The 23,752-nt window shown below is 39.0% G+C and overlaps 1 protein-coding gene across 1 annotated transcript in view; it reads left to right on the top strand.

Moving 5' to 3' along the window:
• Positions 1-20,921, top strand: part of LOC124992819 (3 beta-hydroxysteroid dehydrogenase/Delta 5-->4-isomerase-like) — a 28,951-nt gene extending 8,030 nt beyond the window's left edge. Inside the window, 3 exon segments of the mRNA XM_047564094.1 lie at positions 3,831-3,960; positions 3,962-3,993; positions 20,131-20,921. Of these exon segments, the coding sequence (XP_047420050.1) occupies positions 3,831-3,960; positions 3,962-3,993; positions 20,131-20,921 (953 nt within the window).
• Positions 20,922-23,752: the final 2,831 nt, after the last annotated feature.

The following is a 23,752-nucleotide window of genomic DNA, read 5'->3' as shown; positions in this document are numbered from 1 at the left end:
AAAACAATTAAGAATGTGAAGAGAGAACCTTCAGAATGGGAGAAAATCTTTGCTACTTACTCATCTGACAGAAAATTAATATCCAGAATATATAGAGAACTCAAAAAAGTTAACACCAAGAAACCAACAATGCAATTAATAAATGGGCAAATGAACTAAGCAGACACATCTTGAAAGAAGAAATACAAATGGTGACCAACAAATGTATGAAAAAACATTTAACCTCTTCAGCAATTAGGGAAACACAAATCAAAAGATTTCATCTCACTCAAGTTAGAGTGGCAGCCATCATGAAAACAACAATTCAATGCTGGAGAGACTCTGGAGAAAAAGGAAACATTTTGTAGTGTTGGTGGAATTATAAATTAGTATAGCCACCATGGAATTAAGAATGAAAGTTCCTCAAAAGACTAGACATGGAACCATCACTTAACCCAGTTATGTCACTTTTCAGTCTTTATCCAAAAAATTAAAGACAGCATAGTATAGCAATACACACATACCCATATATACTCTAGTAAGTGAGCTTGAAGCTTGAGTGTGTGACTCTGCTGTCACACACTCAAAGAAACTTGGAACCATAAGACTCCTCACAAGTCTATACTCATCAGCAGGAATCTGGATGGTATTTTTTTCAGGAGGCTGGATACTTGTCTATTCATAACTGGACAGGGTGGCAGTAGGCAGCCTCTGAGCCTCTAGGACTCCATTTCTCCCATTTAGAGAATGCCATATCAGTTCTTTCCTCTGCTCACTACTCTTACTGTAATGAAGGTATTGGTGTTTCAATCGGTGTGTAACATCAACACAGTATATTCACCTACACCTTCAGCACTGAGCCTGCCTCACACTGTTGTTCTGATCTCTTTGTTCATTTTGTTCTCTTTTGCTCTGTTTTGGTGGTGTTGGGGAAGGTAAATGTGACAATTCACTTAGCATTTTTTGTAGAGGTGGTAGAAAATGCATGGAAAGTAACACTACATTTGAGTATCTAGAAAGATATAGAAAGACACAGAGACAGAAAATGTAATAATGAGGACTTGTAGGACTTGTAGAACGTCTACTGAATGACTGACACAAAGTGGAAGCCAACATGACCAAATGTACATCTCCTGGGCTTCTACCTACACCTTTCTCACTATCCCATTCTGTTCTTCAACCCACAAAGTAAAGGACAGCAAATTTGGATTGAGCAACCCATGTATCTATGCTAAACTGGTTGCCCCTGGTAAAAGTATAACCGCAACACAGATGGCGCATATTACCACATGCTCCATCCCCAGATCCTCCAACAACCCTGTGGGAAGGCAGGAAAGGGAAGTACCCACCTGGACCGAGAGGACCTTGAGGTGCAGCAAGGAGAGGAAACTGATCTGATGTTATCTGATCACTCAGGAGCAGAGGCCAGGATAAAGCACCATCCCTGAGTCCCAGAGTGGCACTGGTATGAATTGTGACACAGTGAGTCCTCAGTCTCTCTCTTGCCTTCCTTGATCCAAATAAGTCACCTGCCTCCATCCCCATTCCCTGGATTCTAGGGGTCTTCCTGTAGGAAACAGACTTCCCAGAGGACACTCTCCTACAAAAAGTGGTCCTTTAATAGTACTTTTGGACCCAACCATTCCTTGCTCTTCTCTGCTCCATTGGTCCACTTCAGTGGTCCATGTCCTCCCCTATTTGATTCATTATGGCCTGTAAAAAATGTTAATGTTTCACCAATATAACTCTAAGTCCTATGTCTGAGCAATATTTGCAAATTAACATCTAATGACAGGAAAGGGCAATGCTCACCCTAAGGATAGCCTCTTAATGGTCACAGTTCAGTGGAAGTGAAGGAGAGGCAGGAGCTGGCAACATGGTACCAGAACAGAAACCAAGAGTGTCCATCCATTACCAGGCACTATGTGACACCTTGACAGTATCAAGTCATTATTTCCCCATGACAGGCCCTAGGTCACAGGAAACATTGTACATTCCATTTCTACAAATAAGAAGACAGGCACAGGGAAGTTAATTAACTTGCCCAAGACTCCATAACTAGAATAATATTCAGAGTTTTAGAACAGGGGCTCTAACTACAGGTAACTTAGCTCCTAAAGATAGTTAGCCCAATTACTTATCTCTGGACCTCCCTCCAATGCAGATCTACCAGAAAAGCAACTGCCCTAGTCTCTATACATCAAAGCAGGCCAAGACCTCAGTTTGACTTCATTTGAAGTACCCGACGGTTCTTCTCCTAGTTCTCAGGATCTCTGAGCATGGATGGCAGAAGGTCCCTTTTTCTTTGGGCTCTGAGGTTTTACCACTATTACCTTTTAAGGCAACAGCAAAGGAGAGTAAGGAGCAGGTGCCAGGGACATTGCCATCACAATGCTACTCTCATGAAAACCCACCTCCTTCCCCTTCCCTATCCTTTTGCCCTCCACTACATAATCTTCCTGGAGTTGCCTGCAAGGATAAGCATTCTGGAGGACAAACAAATGCAGCAGAGGATTAAGGAAACAAGCAGTTCTAATCATATCGAAGGAAGAATCATCATTAAACCTGAATTTTCCCCTCAGATTGTCCCTCCTGCTATTCTAGAACAAGAGGCCAAATTTCAGTTCAGTTGACTTCTCCATACTCTCACTTAAAAAAGTTGATTCTAAACAACTGGTTCTGTCCTTGGGCTGCATGGAAAAGTGACCATGGCTTGAAGGTAGAGTCAGAATGGAATCTTTGCTAGAAGTATGTCTTAGAGCTCTCCCTTATTTCTCTGAGCCTCACTCTCCTCCCCTACACAGGAGACAGGGACACTCCATGATATAGTGAGGAAAGGAAGGACACAGAGTAGAATTGTGTGCAAATTATAAAGCAAATCAAGTGTAGGATATTGAGGCAGACAGCATGCAGCACAGTGTGTACTTCATGGACTAATCTGAGGTGAAATGTGACTGACAGTGATTCTGGAGATTGAAGACAAGCTTGAAGACACCGATGTTGTGCCCAGTGCCCAACACTAAAATGGTTACAGGGCAGTCCCTTGGAGACTGATTAATTTGCAGGACTGATGTTTGCTTTTGATTTTATCTTATAAGAGATGTTCCAATAAATCCGTCATAGGAACCCCATCCTAAACTCACTGATAAGGGCTCCACTGTTCTCCTAATCACATGAGCAGCAAACACGTGGATGATGTAATCTTTTCTGCCCAACTCTGATTCGGGCAGTACAGAACCTGTCAGGGGAAGCCTGATATTCTTACTTTGTAGGTCTCCCTCCTCTTCTCCCACTGTGGGACTTGGATACTCCGCATGGGGTCTGGAGCAGAGACATACCTGTTAACCTGTTGCTCACCCTACCCTCTCTTACACCCATAGCTGTGCATTTGAAATGATGAAACCAGGTTTAGCATCCTATGCCACACTCTACATCTGCTTCTCCATCAAATTCCAAGTCCATATGTGATTCTTTATTCCTATAAAATTAAATTCTAATTTCCCCCTCAAGTCCAGAATCCTCACAACCTCCCCATTCTTCTTAATGGAAGTGATAAACTTCCCATGAATCTATTTGAATAATTGTTGAGCTCTTTACTCAGTTTCACTTTCCAAACTAGAATGTGATTAAAAACAGTCATTTTTTTCTTTCTGAGTAAATGCTACATGTTCTGATTCCTGTGCATTTCTTTACTTGTTTTTTTTTTTTTTCATGGAAATCATCCCTCACTAACACTCTCCCTCCCATCTCTGATGGTCCTTGAAGATACAGGTAACAGTCTTCTTATGACATTTCCAAGCCCATCCCAAACGCTTCCTAATCACCTGCCTAATCACCTTGTGTCCCCACAGGTTTGCAGACAAAGATCAAGGTGACATTGTTGGAAGGAGACATTTTGGATGCCTAGTGCCTGAGGAGAGCCTACCAAGGGATCTCAGTTGTCATTCATACAGCTGCTATTATTGATATCTTGGGCATCAATCAGAGAGACCATCATGAATGTGAATCTTAAATGTAGAGAGGCCTGGGATGACATGGAGTAGGTGGAACTGTGGGTGGCAAAGGAAGATGAGGAGGGGTAAAGAAGCCCCACCATGGAAACCTGCTGTTCTCTGGCCCAGGTATCTTTTCTCACCTATCCCAGATAACAAAGCTCAGGGCTGTTATTCTTAGGATTTTATGTGAGGAACCAAAGGCTGAAATGTGGCAAGGTCCCACAATTAATTAGTAGAAAAATGGGAACTTAAACTCACATATGTATGGTCCATCTGCCATGAACCTCTGACTACTGTTTCTTCTTTCCAAACTTACCTGATTCTAAATCCAAATTATTTTTTGTTTGTTCTTATTAGATATGCATGACAGTAGAGTGTATTTTGATATACTCCACATACATGTAGTATAACTTACCATTCTTGTGGTTGTACATGATATAGAGTTTCACTGGTGTATATTCATATAAAACCTAGGAAAGTTATGTCCAATAACAATCTACTCTTTACTTTTCCAATCCCCACTCCTGTCCCTTCATCCCCCTTTTTCTAGTCCATTGAAATTATGTTCTTCCCTCCCCCACTTACTGTGTATTAGCATCCACATAGCAAAGAGAACATTTGGTCTTTTGATTTTTGGTAGTCATTTTATTTCACTTAGCATGATACTTTCTAGTTCCATTCATTTACTGAAAAATGCCATAATTTCATTCTTCTTTATAGCTGAGTAATATTTCATTGTGTACATATACCTACCACATTTTCTTCATCCATTCATCTATTGAAGAGCACTTACATTGTTTCCATAACTTAACTCCTGTGAATTGACCTGCTATAAACATGGTTGTGACCATGTAACTATAGTATACTTATTTTAAGTCCTTTGGATATATCCCAAGGAGTGGGATATCTGGGTCAAATGCTTGTTCCATCCCTACTTTTTGAGGAATCTTCATGCTGCTTTCCAGAGTGGCTGCAGCAATATGCATTTCACCAGTAATATATGAGTGTACCTTTTCTCCCACATCCTTGCCAACATTTATTGTTACTTATATTTTTTTTTCAGTTTTAATAAACCACACAGAAAAGCAGCACTTTGTTTAATAAATGTATAGGAAATTTCATTTTGAAATTTGCAAACACAGTACATACACAAATACTTTGACTTAATTACATGAACAAACCGCAGTCTTAAAATCTTTCTAAAATCAATCATACATAAAATACCAGGTTTCTAAAGGGGCATATAGAAAGCATATACAAGGGTTTTCAAGATGGTGGACTAGATGGCGGCTGCATTTCATGTTGCTCCAGGACGCAGGATTCAAAAGAGGAGATAGTGAGAGACTTGGGACCAACTCAAAGCCGCCAGGTGAGTCTCTCCTGTTGGGGAGGCGACCCAGATGGGGCGGTAGCCCGGAACGCAGGGAACTTTGTGAAGTAGAGTTGCCCGGCGAGACACCCCTCCCCCCAGTGGAGCGGTGAACTTGGACAACTGGGAACATCATAGAGGTGGCTGCTCAGCACAGTGCTTGGACTCGGAGCAGCCATTGGGGCTCCGGGTGGCTGCCTGAGGAGGAGCTGCGTGGCGAGCCGTTTGGGACTCAGAGCGACTGCTTCTGAACACCGGGAGGCTGCCCGGAGGAAGAGGAGGAACATGGCGGGTCGCTTGGTCTAGGAGTGACTACATCAGATCTCTGGGTGGCTGCTCAGAGGAGGAGGCGAGTGGTGAGTTGTTTGGACTCAAAGCGACTGCTCCTGAACACCGGTGGCCAGCCCGGAGGAGGAGTTGCGGTAGGTTGCTTGGTCTCGGAGCGACTGCTACTGAACACCCGGGGGGCTACCCAAGGAGGAGGAGGAACAGGGCAGGTCACTTGGACTCAGAGGACTGCCTAGGGCTACGGGCGGTTGGCCGGGAGGAGGAGAAGTGAAGTGAGTTGCTTGGACTCCTAGTGACTGTGTCCGGAACACCGGGCGGCTGTCTGGAGGAAGAGGTGTGTGGCGGGTCTCTGGGTCTCTGGAGATATCGTAGGGGCTCCAGGTGGCAGCTCAGAGGAGGGGGCCACATAGCCAGGCGATTAGGTGCAGAGCAGGGTCCCAGGACCTAGGTGGCTTCTTGGTGGAAGAGTCGCACAGAGACACGCCTAGGGCAGAGTGAAGTTTCCAGGACTGCGGGCAGCTTCTCTGAGGAGAGGCAGCCTAAGGAGACTCGTCTGCGAAGGGTGAGGCTCCCAGGCCCAGGAGGTAGGTCCAGGCCCCTGGGAACGTTGCAGAGGAAGACAGCCCAGCCCAGGCGGGTAGTTGTAGATTGAGGGGAACCTCTACGAGGGGAACTGACCAGCGAGACCTCCCCACCGGGTGAGTCTTCCCTGCCGGGTGAGGTTTTCCCACAAGGACAGTAAAACCAGAGACACAGGCACAAACAGCCTTGCTCAGTCCACAGCCTAGTTCCCCTTTGGATGACCATTGGTCAACAAGTGGAGACACCTCTGCCCACTATCAGGGAATATACCCCACCTGAGGATCACCAACCCTAGAGAGGCAGCTTCCTTGTGGAGCACCGCATTATCACTTCCTCCAAGACTGCAGGCTACTGAAGGATAAGAGGGGATATACTAGCAATCTTCATGGGACATTATAAGTCAATAGAGGAAATCTGCAATATCTTAATGATCCACTGATTCCTGAATAAAATGAGAAAACAAGGGAAGAAAATGCCCCAAACAAATCTAGAAGTTACATCAATAAAATACAACGACAGCATGGCAGAAGAAATGACAGAAAGGGAGTTCAGAATGTACATAATTAAAATGATCAGGGAAGCAAACAATGAGATGAAAGAGCAAATTCAGGCATTGAATGATGAGATGAAAGAGCAAATGCAGGCATTGAATGATCGCACCAATCGACAGTTAAAAGAGCAAATACAGGAAGCAATAGATCATTTCAATAAAGAGAGATATTGAAAAAAAACAAACAGAAATCCTTGAAATGAAGGAAACAATAAACCAAATTAAGAACTCCACAGAAAGCATAACCAACATAACCAATAGGATAGAACACCTGGAAGACAGAACCTCAGATATTGAAGAGAAAATATTTAACCTTGAAAACAAAGTTGAACAAACAGAGAAGATGGTAAGAAATCATGAACACAATCACCAAGAACTATGGGATATCATGAAAAGGCCAAATTTGAGAATTATTGGAATTGAGGAAGGCTTAGAGAAACAAACCAAAGGAATGAACAATCTATTCAATGAAATAATATCAGAAAATTTCCCAAATCTGAAGATTGAAATGGAAAATCAAGTTCAAGAGGCTTATAGGACTCCAAATACACAAAATTACAACAGACCCACACCAAGGCTCATTATAATGAAAATACCTAACATACAAAATAAAGACAGAATTTTAAAGGCTGTGAGAGAAAAGAAACAAATTACATTCAGGGGGAAACCAATACGGATATCAGCAGATTTTTCAATCCAGACCCTAAAAACTAGAAGAGCCTGAAACAACATTTTTCAAGCTCTGAAAGAAAATGGATGCCAACCAAGAATCCTATACCCAGCAAAACTTACCTTCAAATTTGACGATGAAATAAAATCATTCCATGATAAACAAAAGCTAAAAGAATTTACAAAAAGAAAGCCAGCATTACAGAACATTCTCAGCAAAATATTCCATGAGGAAGAGATAAAAAACAAAGAAGCAAATCAGCAAAGGGAGGAGCTATACTAAAGGAACTGTCAAATAAAGGAGGAACCAAGTTGTGTCAAAAAAATAAATAAATAAATAAAATTTAAAAAATGAACCAAATGACCAGGAATACAAATCATATCTCAATAATAACCCTGAATGTTAACGGCCTGAATTCATCAATCAAAAGACATAGACTGGCAGATTGGATTAAAAAGAAAATTCCAACAATATGTTCCCTGCAAGAGACTCACCTCATAGAAAGAGATACCCATAGACTAAAGGTGAAAGGATGGGGAAAAACATACCATGCACATGGACTCAGCAAAAAAACTGGAGTATCCATCCTCATTTCAGATAATGTGGACTTCAAGCTAAAGTTAGTCAGAAGGGATAAAGAAGGACATTTCATACTGCTTAAGGGAAGCATAAATCAGCAAGATATAACAATCATAAACATCTATGCCCCAAACAGTGGCTCATCCATGTATGTTAAACAAATCCTTCTCAATTTTAGAAACCAAATAAACCATAATACAATAATACTAGGTGATTCTAACACGCCTCTCTCACCACTGGACAGATCTTCCAAACAAAAATTGAACAAAGAAACCATAGATCTCAATAACACAATCAATAATATAGACTCAACAGACATTTATAGAATATACCATCCAACCAAGAGCGAATACACTTTCTTCTCAGCAGCACATGGATCCTTCTCTAAAATAGACCATATATTATGCGACAAAGTTAATGTTAGCAACTACAAAAGACAGAGACACTACCTTGTATTCTATCAGATGATAATGGATTGAAGTTAGAAATAAATGAAAGAGTAAACACAGAAACTACTCTAACACCTGAGATTGAACAATATGCTATTATATGATGAATGGATAACAGAAGATATTAGGAAGGAAATTAAAAAATTCTTAGAGGTAAATGAGAACAAAGAAACATCATATCAAAATCTCTGGGACACTATGAAAGCAGTACTTAGAGGAAAATTTATTTCATGCAGTGCCTTCAATAAAAGAAGGAAAACTCAACAAATAAACGACCTAACACTACAGCTCAAAGTCCTAGAAAAAGAAGAAGAGACCAACACCAAAAGTGGTAGAAGACAGGAAATAGTTAAACTCAGAGCTGAAATCAACGAAATTGAAACAAAAGAAACAATACAAAAAATTGACAAAATAAATAGTTGATTCTTCGAAAAAATAAACAAAATTGATAAACCAATTGATAAATTGTCACACTAACAAAGAGAAGATGAGAGAAAACCCAAATCACTAAAATTTGGAAGGAACAAGGAAATATCACAATAGACACTATTAAAATACAAAACATAATTAGAAGCTACTTTGAAAATCTATACTCCAACAAAATAGAAAATTTCGAAGACATCAACAGGTTTCTAGAGGCATATGAATTGCCTAAACTGAACACGGGGACATACACAATTTAAGTAGACCAATTTCAAGTAATGAAATAGAAGAAGTCATCAAAAACCTACCAACAAAGAAAAGTCCAGGACCAGATGGGTTCTCAGCTGAGTTCTACAAAACCTTTAAAGAAGAGCTCATTCCAATACTTTTTAAAGTATTCCATGAAATAGAAGAGGAGGGAACCCTCCCAAACTCATTCTATGAAGCCAATATTACCCTGATACCTAAACCAGACAGAGACACATCGAGGAAAGAAAATTTCAGACCAATATCCTTAATGAACATCGACACAAAAATTCTCAACAAAATTTTAGCAAATTGCATACAAAAACATATTAAAAAGATAGTGCACCATGATCAAGTGGTTTCATCCCAGGGATGCAAGGTTGGTTCAAAATCAGGAAATGAATAAATGTAATTCGCCATATCAATAGACTTAAAGTCAAGAACCACATGATTATTTCAATAGATGCAGAAAAAGAATTTGATAAAATACAGCACCCCTTCATGCTCAAAACACTACAAAAAATAGGGTTAGTGGGAACATTCCTTAACATTGTAAAGGCCATCTACGCTAAGCCCATGGCTAATATCATTCTAAATAGTGAAAAACTGAAAGCATTCCTCCTAAAAACTGGAACAAGGCAGGGATGCCCTCTTTCACCACTTCTATTCAATATCGTCCTTGAAACTCTAGCCAGAGCAATTAGACAGACCAAGGAAATTAAAGGAATACGAATAGGAAAAGAACTCAAACTATCCCTATTTGCTGATGATATGATTATATACTTAAAGGAACAACGACATTTCACCAGAAAACTCTTAGAACTCATAAGTGAATTCAGTAAAGTAGCAGGTTACAAGATCAATGCACATAAATCTAATGCATTTTTATACATAAGTGATTAATCTTCAGAAAGAGAAATTAGGAAAACTACCCCATTCACAATAGCATCGAAAAAAATAAAATACTTGGGAATCAATCTCACAAAAAGGTGAAAGACCTCTACAATGAGAACTACAGAACACTAAAGAAAAAAATTAACGAAAACCTTAGAAGATGGAAAGATCTCCCATGTTCGTGGATAGGAAGAATTAATATTGTCAAAATGGCCATACTACCAAAAGTGCTAAACAGATTCAATGCAATTTCAATTAAAATCCCAATGATGTACCTTGCAGAAATAGAGCAAGCAATTATGAAATTCATCTGGAAGAATAAAAAACTCAGAATAGCTAAAGCAATCCTTGGCAGAAAGAGTGAAGCAGGGGGTATCGCAATATCAGATCTTCAACTCTACTACAAAGCAATAGTAACAAAAACGGCATGGTATTGGTACCAAAATAGAAAGGTGGATCAGTGGTACAGAATAGAGGACACAGACACAAACCCAAATAAATACAATTTTCTCATACTGGTCAAAGGGGCCAAAAATATGCAATGGAGAAAAGATAGCCTCTTCAACAAATGCTGCTGGGAGAATTGGAAATCCATATGCAACAGAATGAAACTAAACCCATATCTCTCACCATGCACAAAACTAAACTCATAATGGATTAAGAACCTCGGAATCAGACCAGAGACAGTGCATCTTATAGAAGAAAAAGGAGGTCCAGAGCTTCAACATGTCGGCTTAGGACCAGTCTTCCTCAACAGGACTCCCATAGCACAAGAAATAAAATCAAGAATCAATAACTGGGATAGATTCAAACTAAAAAGCTTTCTCTCAGCAAAGGAAACTATCAGCAATGCGAAGAAAGAGCCTACAGAGTGGGAGAAAATCTTTGCCAATCATATTTCAGATACAGCACTAATCTCCAGAATCTATAAAGAACTCAAAAAACTCTCCACCAAGAATGCAAATAATCCAATTGACAAATGGGCTAAGGAAATGAATAGACACTTCACAGAAGAAGATCTACAAGCAATCAACAAACATATGGAAAAATGTTCAACATCTCTAGTAACAAGAGAAATGCAAATCAAAACCACCCTAAGATTCCATCTCACCCCAATTAGAATGGTGATTATCAAGAATACAAGCAACAACAGGTGTTGGCGAGGATGTGGGGAGAAAGGTACACTCATACATTGCTGTTGGGGCTGCAAATTAGTGCAGCCACTCTGTAAAGCAGTGTGGAGACTCCTTAGAAAACTTGGAATGGAACCACCATTTGACCCAGCTATCCCACTCCTTGGCCTATACCCAAAGGACTTAAAATCAGTATACTACAGAGATACAGCCACATCAATGTTCATAGCTGCTCAGTTCACAATAGCCAGATTGTGGAACCAACCTAGATGTCCTTCAATTGATGAATGGATAAAGAAACTGTGGTATATATATACAATGGAATATTACTCAGCCATAAAGAATGATAAATTCATGGTATTTGCAGGCAAATGGATGAAATTGGAGAATATCATGCTAAATGAGATAAGCCAATCTCAAAAAACCAAAGGATGAATGATATCGCTAATAAGTGGATGATGACACATAATGGGGGGTGAGAGGGGTTAGTGTTAGGGTTAGAGTTAGGGTTAGGGAGGGGGGCAAGAATGGAGGAAGGAAGGACTGTATAGAGGGAAAAGAGGGGTGGGAGGGGTGGTGGGAAGGGAAAAAATAACAGAATGAATCAACCAACATTACACTATGTAAATTTATGATTACACAAATGGTATGCCTTTACACCATGTACAAACAGAGAAACAACATGTATCCCATTTTTTTACAATAAAAAAGTAAATAAAAAAAAAGAAAGCATATACAATTTTTCAAAATGTGATATGGCTTATTAAATAGCATATTAATTTAGAGAAGTATAAACTTACTAGATACACAATATCTTTCAGGTGGAAAACTGACATACTGACACATTTCAATTTTGTGTTACATATATTTCCAAGTATTCTTAATTGCACTATTTAAATGGATACTATCATAGATTTAACTAGGAAGGTCTCCATAAATGTTTTGCAATATTAATAAAAATCATGAAATGTTTGTTGGTTACCACAACATGATTGGAAGAGCAGTTAAAACCCCTTGTAGGTAGGTGAGAACTCAATGAGTGACTGGCCAAAGGTCACTCACATAATTCAACACCCAAAAATTACCACACAATTTCTTCTAATTTGCATGTTCCAACACATAGATAATACACTTAATTGGCAATCTGTAAATCAAATCTGAAGCCCTAACTTAACAGGATTCAGATAGATCTGGAGTTAGGATCTGAACACTATTTTGGCCACAGTGATTTTAAGCTTCATCAGTCATCTGGAGATCAGACTTGCATCCCTTCAAACAGCATATAGCGAGGTATGACTGTTCATTTATAACAATTCTTGGTTCAAAGACAAACTCAACCAAGCTCATAATCTTGATAATTGCCATTCTAACTGGAGTGAGATAAACTCTCAGTGGAGTTTTCATTTGCATTTCTTGAATTGGTAGAGATGTTGAACATTTCTTCAAATATTTGTTGACAGATCATATTTCTTCTCCTGTAAAGTCCCTTTTCAGTTCTTTTGCCCATTTGTTGATTGACTTATTTGAGGGTTTTTTGGTGTTAAGTTGTTCATGTTCTTAATATATCCTGGAAATTAATGCTCTCTCTGAGCTGCAGGTGGGAAAGATTTTCTCCCATTCTGTAAGCTCTCTATTCATGTTCTTGATGGTTTCCTTTGCTGTGAAGAAACTTTTAGTTAGATACCACCCCATTTATTGATTCTTGATTTTACTTCTTGTGCTTTAAGAGTTTTGTTGAGGAATTTGGTTCTGAAACTGACAAGATGGAGATTTGAACCTACATTTTCTTCTAATAGGTGCAGGGACTTTAGCCTAATGCCTAGGTGCTTGGTCCGCCTTAACTTGAGTTTTGTGCAGGATGAGAGATAGGACCTTACTTTCATTTTGCTACATGTGAAACTCCAGTTTTCCCAGCATCATTTGTGGAAGAGATTATCTTTTCTTTAATGTATGTTTATGTCACCTTTGTCTAGTTTGGGATAGCTGTATTCATATGGGTACATAAGTCTTTTATTCTGTTCCATTGTTCTTCATGTCTGTTTTGGTGCCAGTACCATGCCATTTTGGTATAGCTCTGTAATATAATCTAAGGACTGGTATTATGATGCTTTCTGCTTCACCTTTCTTGTTGAGGATTGCTGTGGTTATTCAAGGCCTCATATTTTTCCAAATGAACTTCATGAAGGCCTTTGCTGTTTCTATGAAGAACACCATTAGGATTGCAACAGGAATTGTATTAAATCTGAATAGTGCTTTGGTAGTATGGCCATTTTGAGAGTATTAATTCACCTCTCCAAGAACGTGGGAGATTTGTCCATGTTTTAATCTTCATTTTCCTTCATTAGTGCCTGGAGATTTCATTGCAGTGGTCTTTTACATTTTTTTAGACTGTTTCCTAAATGTTATATTTTTTGAGGCTATTGTGATTGTGATACTTTTCCTAATGTCTCTATCAGTTGATTCATCACTTTGTATAGGAATGCAATTGATATATGGGTGTTGATTTATATCCTACTACTTTGCTAAATTCATTTATGAGTTCTAAAAGTTTATTGGTGAAGTGTTTGGAACTTCTAAATACTGAATCGTGTCATCATCAAATACAAATAGTTTGAGTTCTTCTTTTCCTATTCATATACCTGCAATGTTTTTCTTCTAATTGTTCCAGCTCAAGTTTCATGGACTATATTGAATAGAAGTAGGGGGAAAAAAGGCATTCTTGTCTTGTTCCAGTTTTTAGAGGGAATGGTTTCAATTTTTCTCCATTTAGAATGATGTTGGTCATAGGTTCAATGTGTACAGCTTTTACAATGTTGAGATATGTTCCCACTGTCCCTAGTTTTTCTAGTGTTTTGAACATGAAATGATGCTATATTTTGTCAAATGCTTTTTTTCTATATCTATTGATATAATCATATTTTCTTATCTTTAAGACTACTGATGTGATAAATTATATTTATTGATTTCCATACCTTGAACCAACCTTGCATCCCTGAAATGAACCCCAGTTGATCTCGGTGCACTGTCTTTTTAATATGTTTTGTATAAGATTTTCCAGTATTTTATTAAGAATTTTTGCATCTATCTTCATCAGGTACATTGGTTCAAAGTTTTCTTTCCTTTATGTGTCTTTGTCTGGTTTTGGTATCAGGGTAATACTAACTTTGTGGAATCAATACGTAAGCATTCCCTCCCTTTCCGTTTCATGTCTTCTACTACTTTTGATTTTCGTTTGCTCTTCTTTTTCTAGGGATTTGGGATGTAATGTTAGGTTATTTATTTGTTGACTTTTCTATTCTTTTAATGAATGAGCTCAATGCAATGAACTTTCCTCTTAGCACTGCCTTCATAGTGTCAGAGATATTTTGCTATATCACTATTCTCATTTATCTTGAAGTAGTTTTTTATTCTTCCCTAATTTTTTATGCTATCCATTAGTCATTCAATAATGTATTCTTTAGTCTCCAGGTATTAGAGTAACTTCTATTTTTTTATTCTATCATTGATTTCTAATTGCATTCCATTATAATCTGATAGAAAGCAAGGTATTATCTCCATCTTTTGTATTCACTCATAGTTGCTTTATGGCCAAAGATATGATCTATTTTAGAGAAGGATTCATATATTACTGAGAAGAAAATGTATTCAGTCATTAATGGATGAAATATTCTATATATGTCTGCTAAGTCTAAATTAATTTTTTTTTTGGCAGTGATGGGGATTGAACACAGGGCCTTGTGCTTGCAAGGCAAGCACTCTACAAACAGAGCTATATTCCCAGTCCTAAATTAATTGCAGTTTTTAGTTCTATAATTTATTTATTTAATTTTTGTTTGGAGGAAAAATCCAGTAGTGAGAGATTTATGTTAAAGTCACCCAGTAATTTTGTGTTGTGGTCTATTTGATTCTTAAAATTGAGAAGGTTTGCTTCATGTACATAGATGCTCCATTGTTGGGGGCATAAATATTTATGGTTGTTTTATCTAAAGAATAAATATAAGATTTATCAGAATAGATGAAGTCTTAGAAATATAAATCAAAGGAATGCACAATCTTTTCAATGAAATACATTTAATTCCCTTAAACAGTATGATCTGTCCCTTCTGATTAACTTTGACTTGAAGACCACTTCATCTGATATGAAGATAGAAACCCCTGCTTGTTTATGAGATCCATATGAATAATATGTTTTTTCCCATACTCTTACTTTCAGTCTCTGGATGTCATTGTCTATGAGGTGAGTCTCTTGGAGACTGCATGTTTTTGGGTCTTGAGTTTTAATCCAAATTACCAGTCTATGTGTTTTGGTTGATGAGTTTAGGCCATTTACATTTATTATTTGAAATGGTTTTTATATCCTTTCATTTTGATTTATTTCTGGTTTTTACTTTGAATTAGCTTCTCCTTTGATTGACTATTCTTCTAGTATAGTTCCTCCCTTTGCTGGTTTTGACTATGTTTCTTATTGCCTGCTTTCTAGTTGTACATTCTTTAAACATTTGTTTATCATGGAAGGTTTTTATTTCATCATCAATTCTGAAGCTTAATTTTGCTGGATATAGAATTCTTGGCTGATATCCATTTTCTTTCAGAGCTTTGTATATACTATTCCAAGACCTCCTAGCTTTGAGGGTGGGTTGAGAAATCAGCTGAGATTCAGATCAGTTTCCCAGTAAAAGTGACCTGTCATTTTTCTCTGGCACTTTTTAAATTTCTATCTTTATTCTGTATGTTAGGCATTTTCATATAATGTGCTTTCATGTGGGTGTGTTTTAATTTTGTACATTTGGGATTCTGTAAGCCTCTTTATTTGATTTTCCATTTCATTCTTCAGGTTTGGGAAATTTTCTGATATTATTTCATTGAAAAGATTGCACATTCCTTTGATTTGTATCTCCAAGCCTTTCTCTATTCTGATAAGTCTTATATTTGTCCTTTTTATATTATTGAATATTTCTTGAACTTCTGTTCATGGTCTCTCAACATCTTTTCTCCATGGCAAACTTTATTTTTGAGATTACATATTTTGTCTTCATTGCCTGAAACTCTATCTTCCAAGTTGTCTTTGCTGGTAATGCTTTCCATTGAATCATTTTAGTTACTGATCCCTTCATTTCAAGGATTTCTGCTTGATTTGTTTACAGAATCTCTATCTTTTTATTGAAGTTATCTTTATTTCCTATATTTTCTCTTTGATTTAATTTTTTACAACATACTTTACCTCATAGATAGATTAAATTATACATTCTAAACTCCTTCTCTGATATTTCTTCCACTGAGATGTTGATGTACCCTGTATTGAAATACCTTGGTTTCTTTGGAGTGATTTGTTCCCTATATTTTCATGTTGATTGTGTGTCTACCCTTATAACCCTATGGATCTGAGGTGATAGTGATTCTACCCTGTGGACTGGTAGTGTCCCTGAAGGTTTCCACTACATCACCATTTGGTGGAGACTAATAACAACAATAACCAATGTAACCAATATGCAGCTTTAAATAAAATATTTCCTCCTATGATATCTATAATATTAATGAATGTCACAATCAACAGAAATGATATTGTCACTTATTACCTACAATAAAAAGAATAATTTATAAAAGCATTTACAATTTTGAATGGTGAACAGGGAGAAAACAGAGGTGATATAGGGTGTGATGTTATGATGGTGGAAAAGAGAAAATAGGAGTAAAAAATTAAAGGATGAGTGAAATAGAGAACAATAGAGGGAGGCTGTTAGCAGAAGAAAAGAGAGAAAGAGAATGACAGGAAACACAAAAGTGACAGAAATGTCTATGTGTTTACATACATATTCTCTCTCTCTCTCTCTCTCTCTCTCTCTATATATATATATATATATACACATACATACATATTATATAATATATATGAGGTAAAAAGTTTTAAATTAAAAGTGAAATAAAGAATTCAAAAGAAAACTGAAATAAAAGAACCAAATATTTTAGTCCTCAAAATACTGATCCATGAAAAATAACTGGTTTCAAAAAATCTAGAAATGAGAAGAAAACAAATATGATTATGCATAAATGTCCATTAACCATTAAGGTCACAATTAAATGAAGAAAAAACAAAAACATTGATGAAAACTTAAAGAACTTTTTTTGTTGAGGTTCAAAAGATTCTCAGCTTCCCTTCTCTGCACTCTTCTGTAAGTTCATCTGCTTCCCCTCAGGATGGGGGTTGCTGGAGTAAGAGAGTTAATTCCCTAGGCAGAACTCCTGGAGGCAGTGTTGAGGTTTAGGTATGCTCCAGCTCCTTCACTGAATGTCAATTTGTTTAGCAATTTAAATCAGCACACCTCCAAGGCCCTGCAATTGGGGGTCCATGCTGGAAGACTGCAACCACGGGAATCTCCCCTGGGTACTATTACTTCACCTACAAATCCCATGTTTTCTGATCTTGGATTCAGTCTTTAATCTCAATCTCTCCCACCCTGCCAGGAACATCTCTCCCAGCTTGTCCTGCAAGCAGCCAGATTGGAGGGGGGAAACCTGGTGGGTTTCCACAAACAGTAGTGCCTTGTGTAAACTTCTCTCCATGTTTGATTTTCTCCTGGTCAGGTAGGCACTGTTTTTCTCATGCAGTGTGTGTTTCCTAGGCCTGTGTTTTGGGCCAGTCTTCAGTTTTCCAGGAATTGGCTCCCACTGCTGTGGGCCTCAAAGTTGTGGCTGCAAACAGATCTTTCCTCCATCCTCCAAACACAGCCAGGAGAGATGTGACTTTTTCCCCATACAAGGATGTTTTCCAGAGTGCCTTTCAGTTTAGTTAAGCAATGTCTTTGATCTCTAAACTCTCCATACACAGGCATGCTTCAGGACTCCTAAAAATGCAGGATTCTTTAATTCCCTGATCCCTCCACTTTGCTCACAGAGGGACATTCTGGCTGGTGCTGCTGGAGACTTCTTCCTTATTTTATATATCCAACTTCCTGAGTCTCAGATTTGCTTTGCATGTCCAGTATTAAATTTCAATAAAGTGCCCCCGTTTTTCTCGCCTGACCGAGGAGCTGCCTATCTTGTTTCTTGGTTTCTTGCCATGGATCAAAGAAGAAAGCAACATTCTCTATTTCATGACCTTGAAACCTCTCACTACAAATTCTTGAGATCCATCCACCCCTGTTTCCCTGGCCAGAAGAGACCTTGAAGTTTCCTCCTACTTCATGCTTCTAAGTCTTCAATCAGGGCTGATGAGAACACCCAGAGCCCTCCTCAGGAAAGGATTCCTCTCCAGAAAACTGGCAAAGCTGGCCCACAAAGGTCTGCTAAGAGAGAATGACCCAGCATACCACAACCCATGATATTTTTAAGCAATGATCATTTTCCATTGTCCATAATCCTACCTCTTCAGCTCACTGAGTTCACTGTTGTGAAGCAGGTCCTATAGAAGTGCCCAAAATAACACTTGCATATATTGGTATTACCAAATACCTTTTAAAACTTCAAATTAGACACATTAGCTTAGGGAAGCTCGCTGTGCTGAACCTCAGAGGGCAGGCATTCCCACACCAGTGCAATCCAAGTCCTGGTTTCTCTGTTCTCCATGCTTCAAGTCCACATATAATGACTCAGACACTCCTTTTCCAAAGCTACCACAAGGTACTTTTGAGTCCTCAGTCATTACAAGAACACAACTATTTCCTACATAACCACATGCTCACCACCCACAAGTTAAGATAATCCAGGACTTAACAAAAGTTTCATTGGTACTCCTGTCTACTCTCTGCTTCTGTTTCAACAAATAGATGTGAAATGAAAAAGGAAGTGTTGGAGGCACAAATCACAAATATGCTGTCAACATTGCCTGCTGGTTAACATTTTCTCTAATACATGAATTAATTTTTGTAACAAGTTAGGCTCTTTCTCCAGATAAGCAAGTTACACAAGCACTTTAAAAGGGAAAATAAAAGAAAAAGTAAACCTATCCAAAAAGATATTATTCCTTCATCAAGACAAGAAACTCTGCATCATCTCCAAGACCTGCAGGTCTATTCTGTTACAGGGATTCCACACAATGACAATATTACATGTCTTCCCAGCAGAAAGTTCATGCTACTTTTTGGTTTCAGTGAGGCTCAGTAGTAAAGTCCAGTGTGGAACTCCAAAAAATTAAGTAAAGGGAATGATTTTCACCCCTACTGCTCATAACTAGGCAAAGAGAATGATAGAAAGACTTTAGAATGGGCTTTTAAAGAACACACCGTCAGGAATAGGATTCCGGTCTCCAGCACCTCCCTACAACTCAATAACCAATTGCTCAGTGACCCAAAAAATTTCTATGTTATAAGGTGTTTTTTAATCCTCAGCAAATGTGAAACATGGCAACATTGTAATATCTATTTAACAGGGTATGTCATCTATAAACAACCATTCATGAGCTCATTTCATGTGAAATTCCAACCATTCTTGAGTATGAGCACCTGAGATTTTAGATTTGAAAGTCTTATCTTTAATGAAATGATATGCAAGAAAAAGACTGACTGACTCATTGACTGATTTTATTGATAATTCTGGGAACCAAACCCAGGTCCCAGAGCATGCTAAACAAGTGCTCTACCCCAGTTATATCCCAAGAACAAATGGCAATATGGTAACATCCACATGGCAAAATATTAACTGGAAACCCTATGCTCATTTCCAGAATCAAAATACACAACACACACACACACACACACACACACACACACACACACAATGGAAATACATATATTGGAAAAGACAGTTTATGACCCTGAAAGGCAAAAACTTATCATTACAGATCACAGATGTCAGATTCCTTTCTGCAGTTTTTCCCAAGGCTTTAGCATTGCAGTTGTGAATTTAGGACAGAGAAAAATACACTTGAATCAGGAGTAAACCCCTCCATTGTGCTAACAGATAGAGATGAATGTGACTCTATGATCATGGTGCCTTAGGGTTATTTCCTGACATGGACATCTTACTCCCCATGTGCAGGTACCCAGCTCCTGTTGGAGGCCTGCATCCAAGCTAGTGTGCCAGTTTTCATCTACACCAGCTCAGTAACTGTGGCTGCACCTAACTCCTATAAGGAGATCATCCAGAATGGTCACGAGGAAGAGCATCATGAAACTATGTGGACTGCTCCATACCCATACAGCAAAAAGCTGGCTGAGAAGGCTGTGCTGGCAGCTAACGGGAGCACTCTGAAAAATGGGGACACTTTGTGGACTTGTTCTTTAAGGCCCACGTACATCTATGGGGAAGGAAGCCCTATACTTTCTCATCTTGTGATGGAGACCCTCAAAAACAATGAAAACCTGAGAAGAATAGGCAAGCATTCTGAAGTCAATCCAGTCTATGTGGGCAACATGGCCTGGGCACACATTCTGGCCTCCAGGAGCCTGTGGGACCCCGAGAAGGCTGCAAGCATTGGAGGACAGTTCTACTACATCTCAGATGACACACCTCACCAAAGCTATGATGATCTTAATTACAACCTGATCAAAACATGGGGCTTCCAGCCTGATTCCAGGCAGAGCCTTCCTCTCTCTCTGATGTACTGGCTTGCCTTCCTGCTGGAGGCAATGAGCGTCTTCCTGAGTCCCATTTACAAATATCAGCCCCCCTTTGACCGCTATTTACTGACATTAACAAATGTTAATGTGTTTACCTTCTCCTACAAGAAAGCTCAGCGAGATCTGGGTTATAAGCCTTTAAACACCTGGGAAGAAGCCAAAGAGAAACCTGTGGAGTGGATTGGTTCACTAGTGGAAAAACACAAGTGAGCACTGAGGAAAAAGGCTCACTGATGGGCAGATGGCAGGGATGGGGACCTTGGCTTTGTCAGGAGCTATATGTTGAGTTCCTCCAAATGGCTCCCTCTAGAAAATGACAAATGAAGCATCCCAGGTTTGGCTGCCTCCCTTTCACACAATAGTCAGTTTGTTGATTTCCTCTGGCCTCCTTATTCTATTTCCTCTTTCAGATGCTAAAGCTTTTCCTTTCCTTGGCCATCTCCCATTTCTTCATAAAGCTTAATAAAAAGACCAATAAATGTTTAAACACATACCAGGTGAAAGGGCATTTCTACGAATTACAATTTCCTATTTTCCTTCTTCCCCTAGGTATGGCCACCTCTGGTTCAAAAACAGAGTGGAACAGGAGTGGAAAAAGCAAGGATAAGGCCTGAATGGATCCTGAGACTGACTGCAGCCTACAAGTTTCAGGTACGTACTGAACTCCTTCACTAGGGCCCACAGACCAAACCCAAGTGGAGTTGCTCATGCCGAAGCTCCACACCACAAGTTGAAAATAAATTCTTCATCCAACCTCCAAGAAATCAGCAAGGAGACCCTGACCACATTCTCACACAGGCCAAGTATACTTGCCAGAACAAAGAAGGGCACATTGCTTTCACATTCACAAGGAAAGAACCTTTGAAATATCCAATCTGATTTTTGTTTTCTGATTTGGTTTCCTTTAGACACTTCACATCTAAAAGCCACCTCCTGTCCTATGTCCACTGAACATCTAAAGTTCAATATGCCTTACTTGATTCTACAACCACATGGAAAACCCAAGGCAGATGCATAAACTTAGTCTGCTACAAGTTTGCATTTTGACACCTAGGAAAACACAAATCACAAATTCATTTGATTTGGATTATCATTAAGATATATTGTATTCCTATGTTCTGAAGGATAAAGGGAGAAAGAAATCTTTAGGAACCACTTGCAACACCCATAGCAACAGATAGAGCAGCTTGCATGTGGTGCAGTGCCAGTTAGGAGTAATGTAACAGAATATTTGTTAGTCACCTCAGTTTCCCAAAGAACAAGAGTAAGTCACTACCACACTCTGATGAGGTCTATACAACTTTAACATTTCTAGTCCAGTAGCACAGGAAATAAAGGTAAGATGTAGGATCTGGGAAACGCCTTCACTATTCTTTTTAGCCCAGTGATTCCTGTCATAGAAAACTGAGGCATTTTCACAAACCTGGGACATTTTCTCCAAAAGGCAGACAAGGGTGAGCAGAGAAAGGGAGGTGGATATTGAATTGTATGGTTGCCTCCACTCCTTAAGCATAAGGCCTCAGAATGCTTGGGACAACAGGGTCTTCCATTCCTACTTGACACTGACACAGAACTGCCTGTTACAGGCAGTCAGAGCTCCTGCACATACACCAGCATGTGCTGCATGTAATGGAGCACAAGGAGGAAGAAAAGCCAACAGGACAATGGCAAGCAGCTCCAGCCTGCACTCTCCTTTCTCTTACTTAATCCTGGGGCTGCAGACTGTGGCAGGGGTATAAGGAAAGCACAGCTACATGCTCAGCCACTGACAGAAGTGCAAGGCCAAAAAAAGCACAGAGAAAAGAGCTGAGTGTAAGGTGTTTTTGAAACCTTAAGAGAGTAGGTGGGACAGGGGAAGGAGACCAAGTGGTCCACCTTAGTAACAGCCTGAGAGCTGGTTCAGGAGGGTGAGTGTGAGGGAGGGTGGGTGAGGGATAAGGGGAATACAGAGGCTTGACTCCAACTGAGCATGGATTGGTGGAGGAGATTAGGTATCACAGGTTCCAGACTAACCTTTACACTGGGCAAGGCCAGCCTAGAGGGCAAACATAGAATGTCCAAGTGGGTGATGTCCTGCTCAAGACCTAGTGGCAAAACGTCAATTTTTTTCTCTTATGGGAAGAGAGAATGAATGATATGCCACTGAACTTTATCCCCATAGCAGGTTTCTTTTTTTAATTTTCAGATGAGGTCTCAATAAATTGCTGGGGCTGGTCAAAATGTGTGATCCTCCTGCCTCAGCATCAGGAGTCCCAGGAGTTATAGGTGTGTGTTGCAACACTTGATCCCAGAAGAGAATTTTTATTTCAATTATTTTCATCTGTAAATATTTCTAAACTATGAAAAAATAGTGCCCATGGAGCAGAGAAGCAACAGTGGCGGTCTCCCATGCCCCTTCCTGCCTTCTCTGGTGAAGAGCAAAGACAGGCACTTGACCTGGCCCTGGCCATTGTCTTTCCATATGGGGAAGGTGTGTGCATGTTGGTCTCCAGGAGCCATTGACAGCAAAACCTTGGAGTCTTCCAAGTTCTTTCCCTCTAGTTCCCTGGACACAGAGCAGGACAGAGATTTATGTCTTCTACTTTCTGTCATACCCAAACAAGAAAGGAGATGCCTAACTTGAACTATAGGCATCTCTATCTTTTCCAACATTAAAATTGCCTAAGTTGCTTTATAAAATTATAGATACTTGTGTTTTACTGTTATTAATCAATACCCAGATTCAAACAGCAAATGATAAATTTGCTCCAAAATTAAGAACATCTCAATCCTCAGTTAATCAAATCCTAGAATTCCCAGTGACCAGATGATGTTAAGTGAAACTTTGAAATAACCCATCTTATTTTATTGTCTACTTTGGTTTTCTTTAGCCCCTTTATATGACAAAAGTCACCTTGTTTGGTAAGCTCATTGAACACCCAAAGTTCAATGGATATTTTCTGATTCACAAACCACAAGTAAAAACCAATGAACATTTTTATACTTAATCTATTAAAAATTTTCATTTTGAAACCTGAGAATATACTAATTATACTAATCAC

This window comes from Sciurus carolinensis, chromosome 1, assembly GCF_902686445.1.
Source record: "Sciurus carolinensis chromosome 1, mSciCar1.2, whole genome shotgun sequence".
Classification (NCBI taxonomy): Eukaryota; Metazoa; Chordata; class Mammalia; order Rodentia; family Sciuridae; genus Sciurus; species Sciurus carolinensis.
This window is presented reverse-complemented; position numbering and strand designations above follow the sequence as displayed.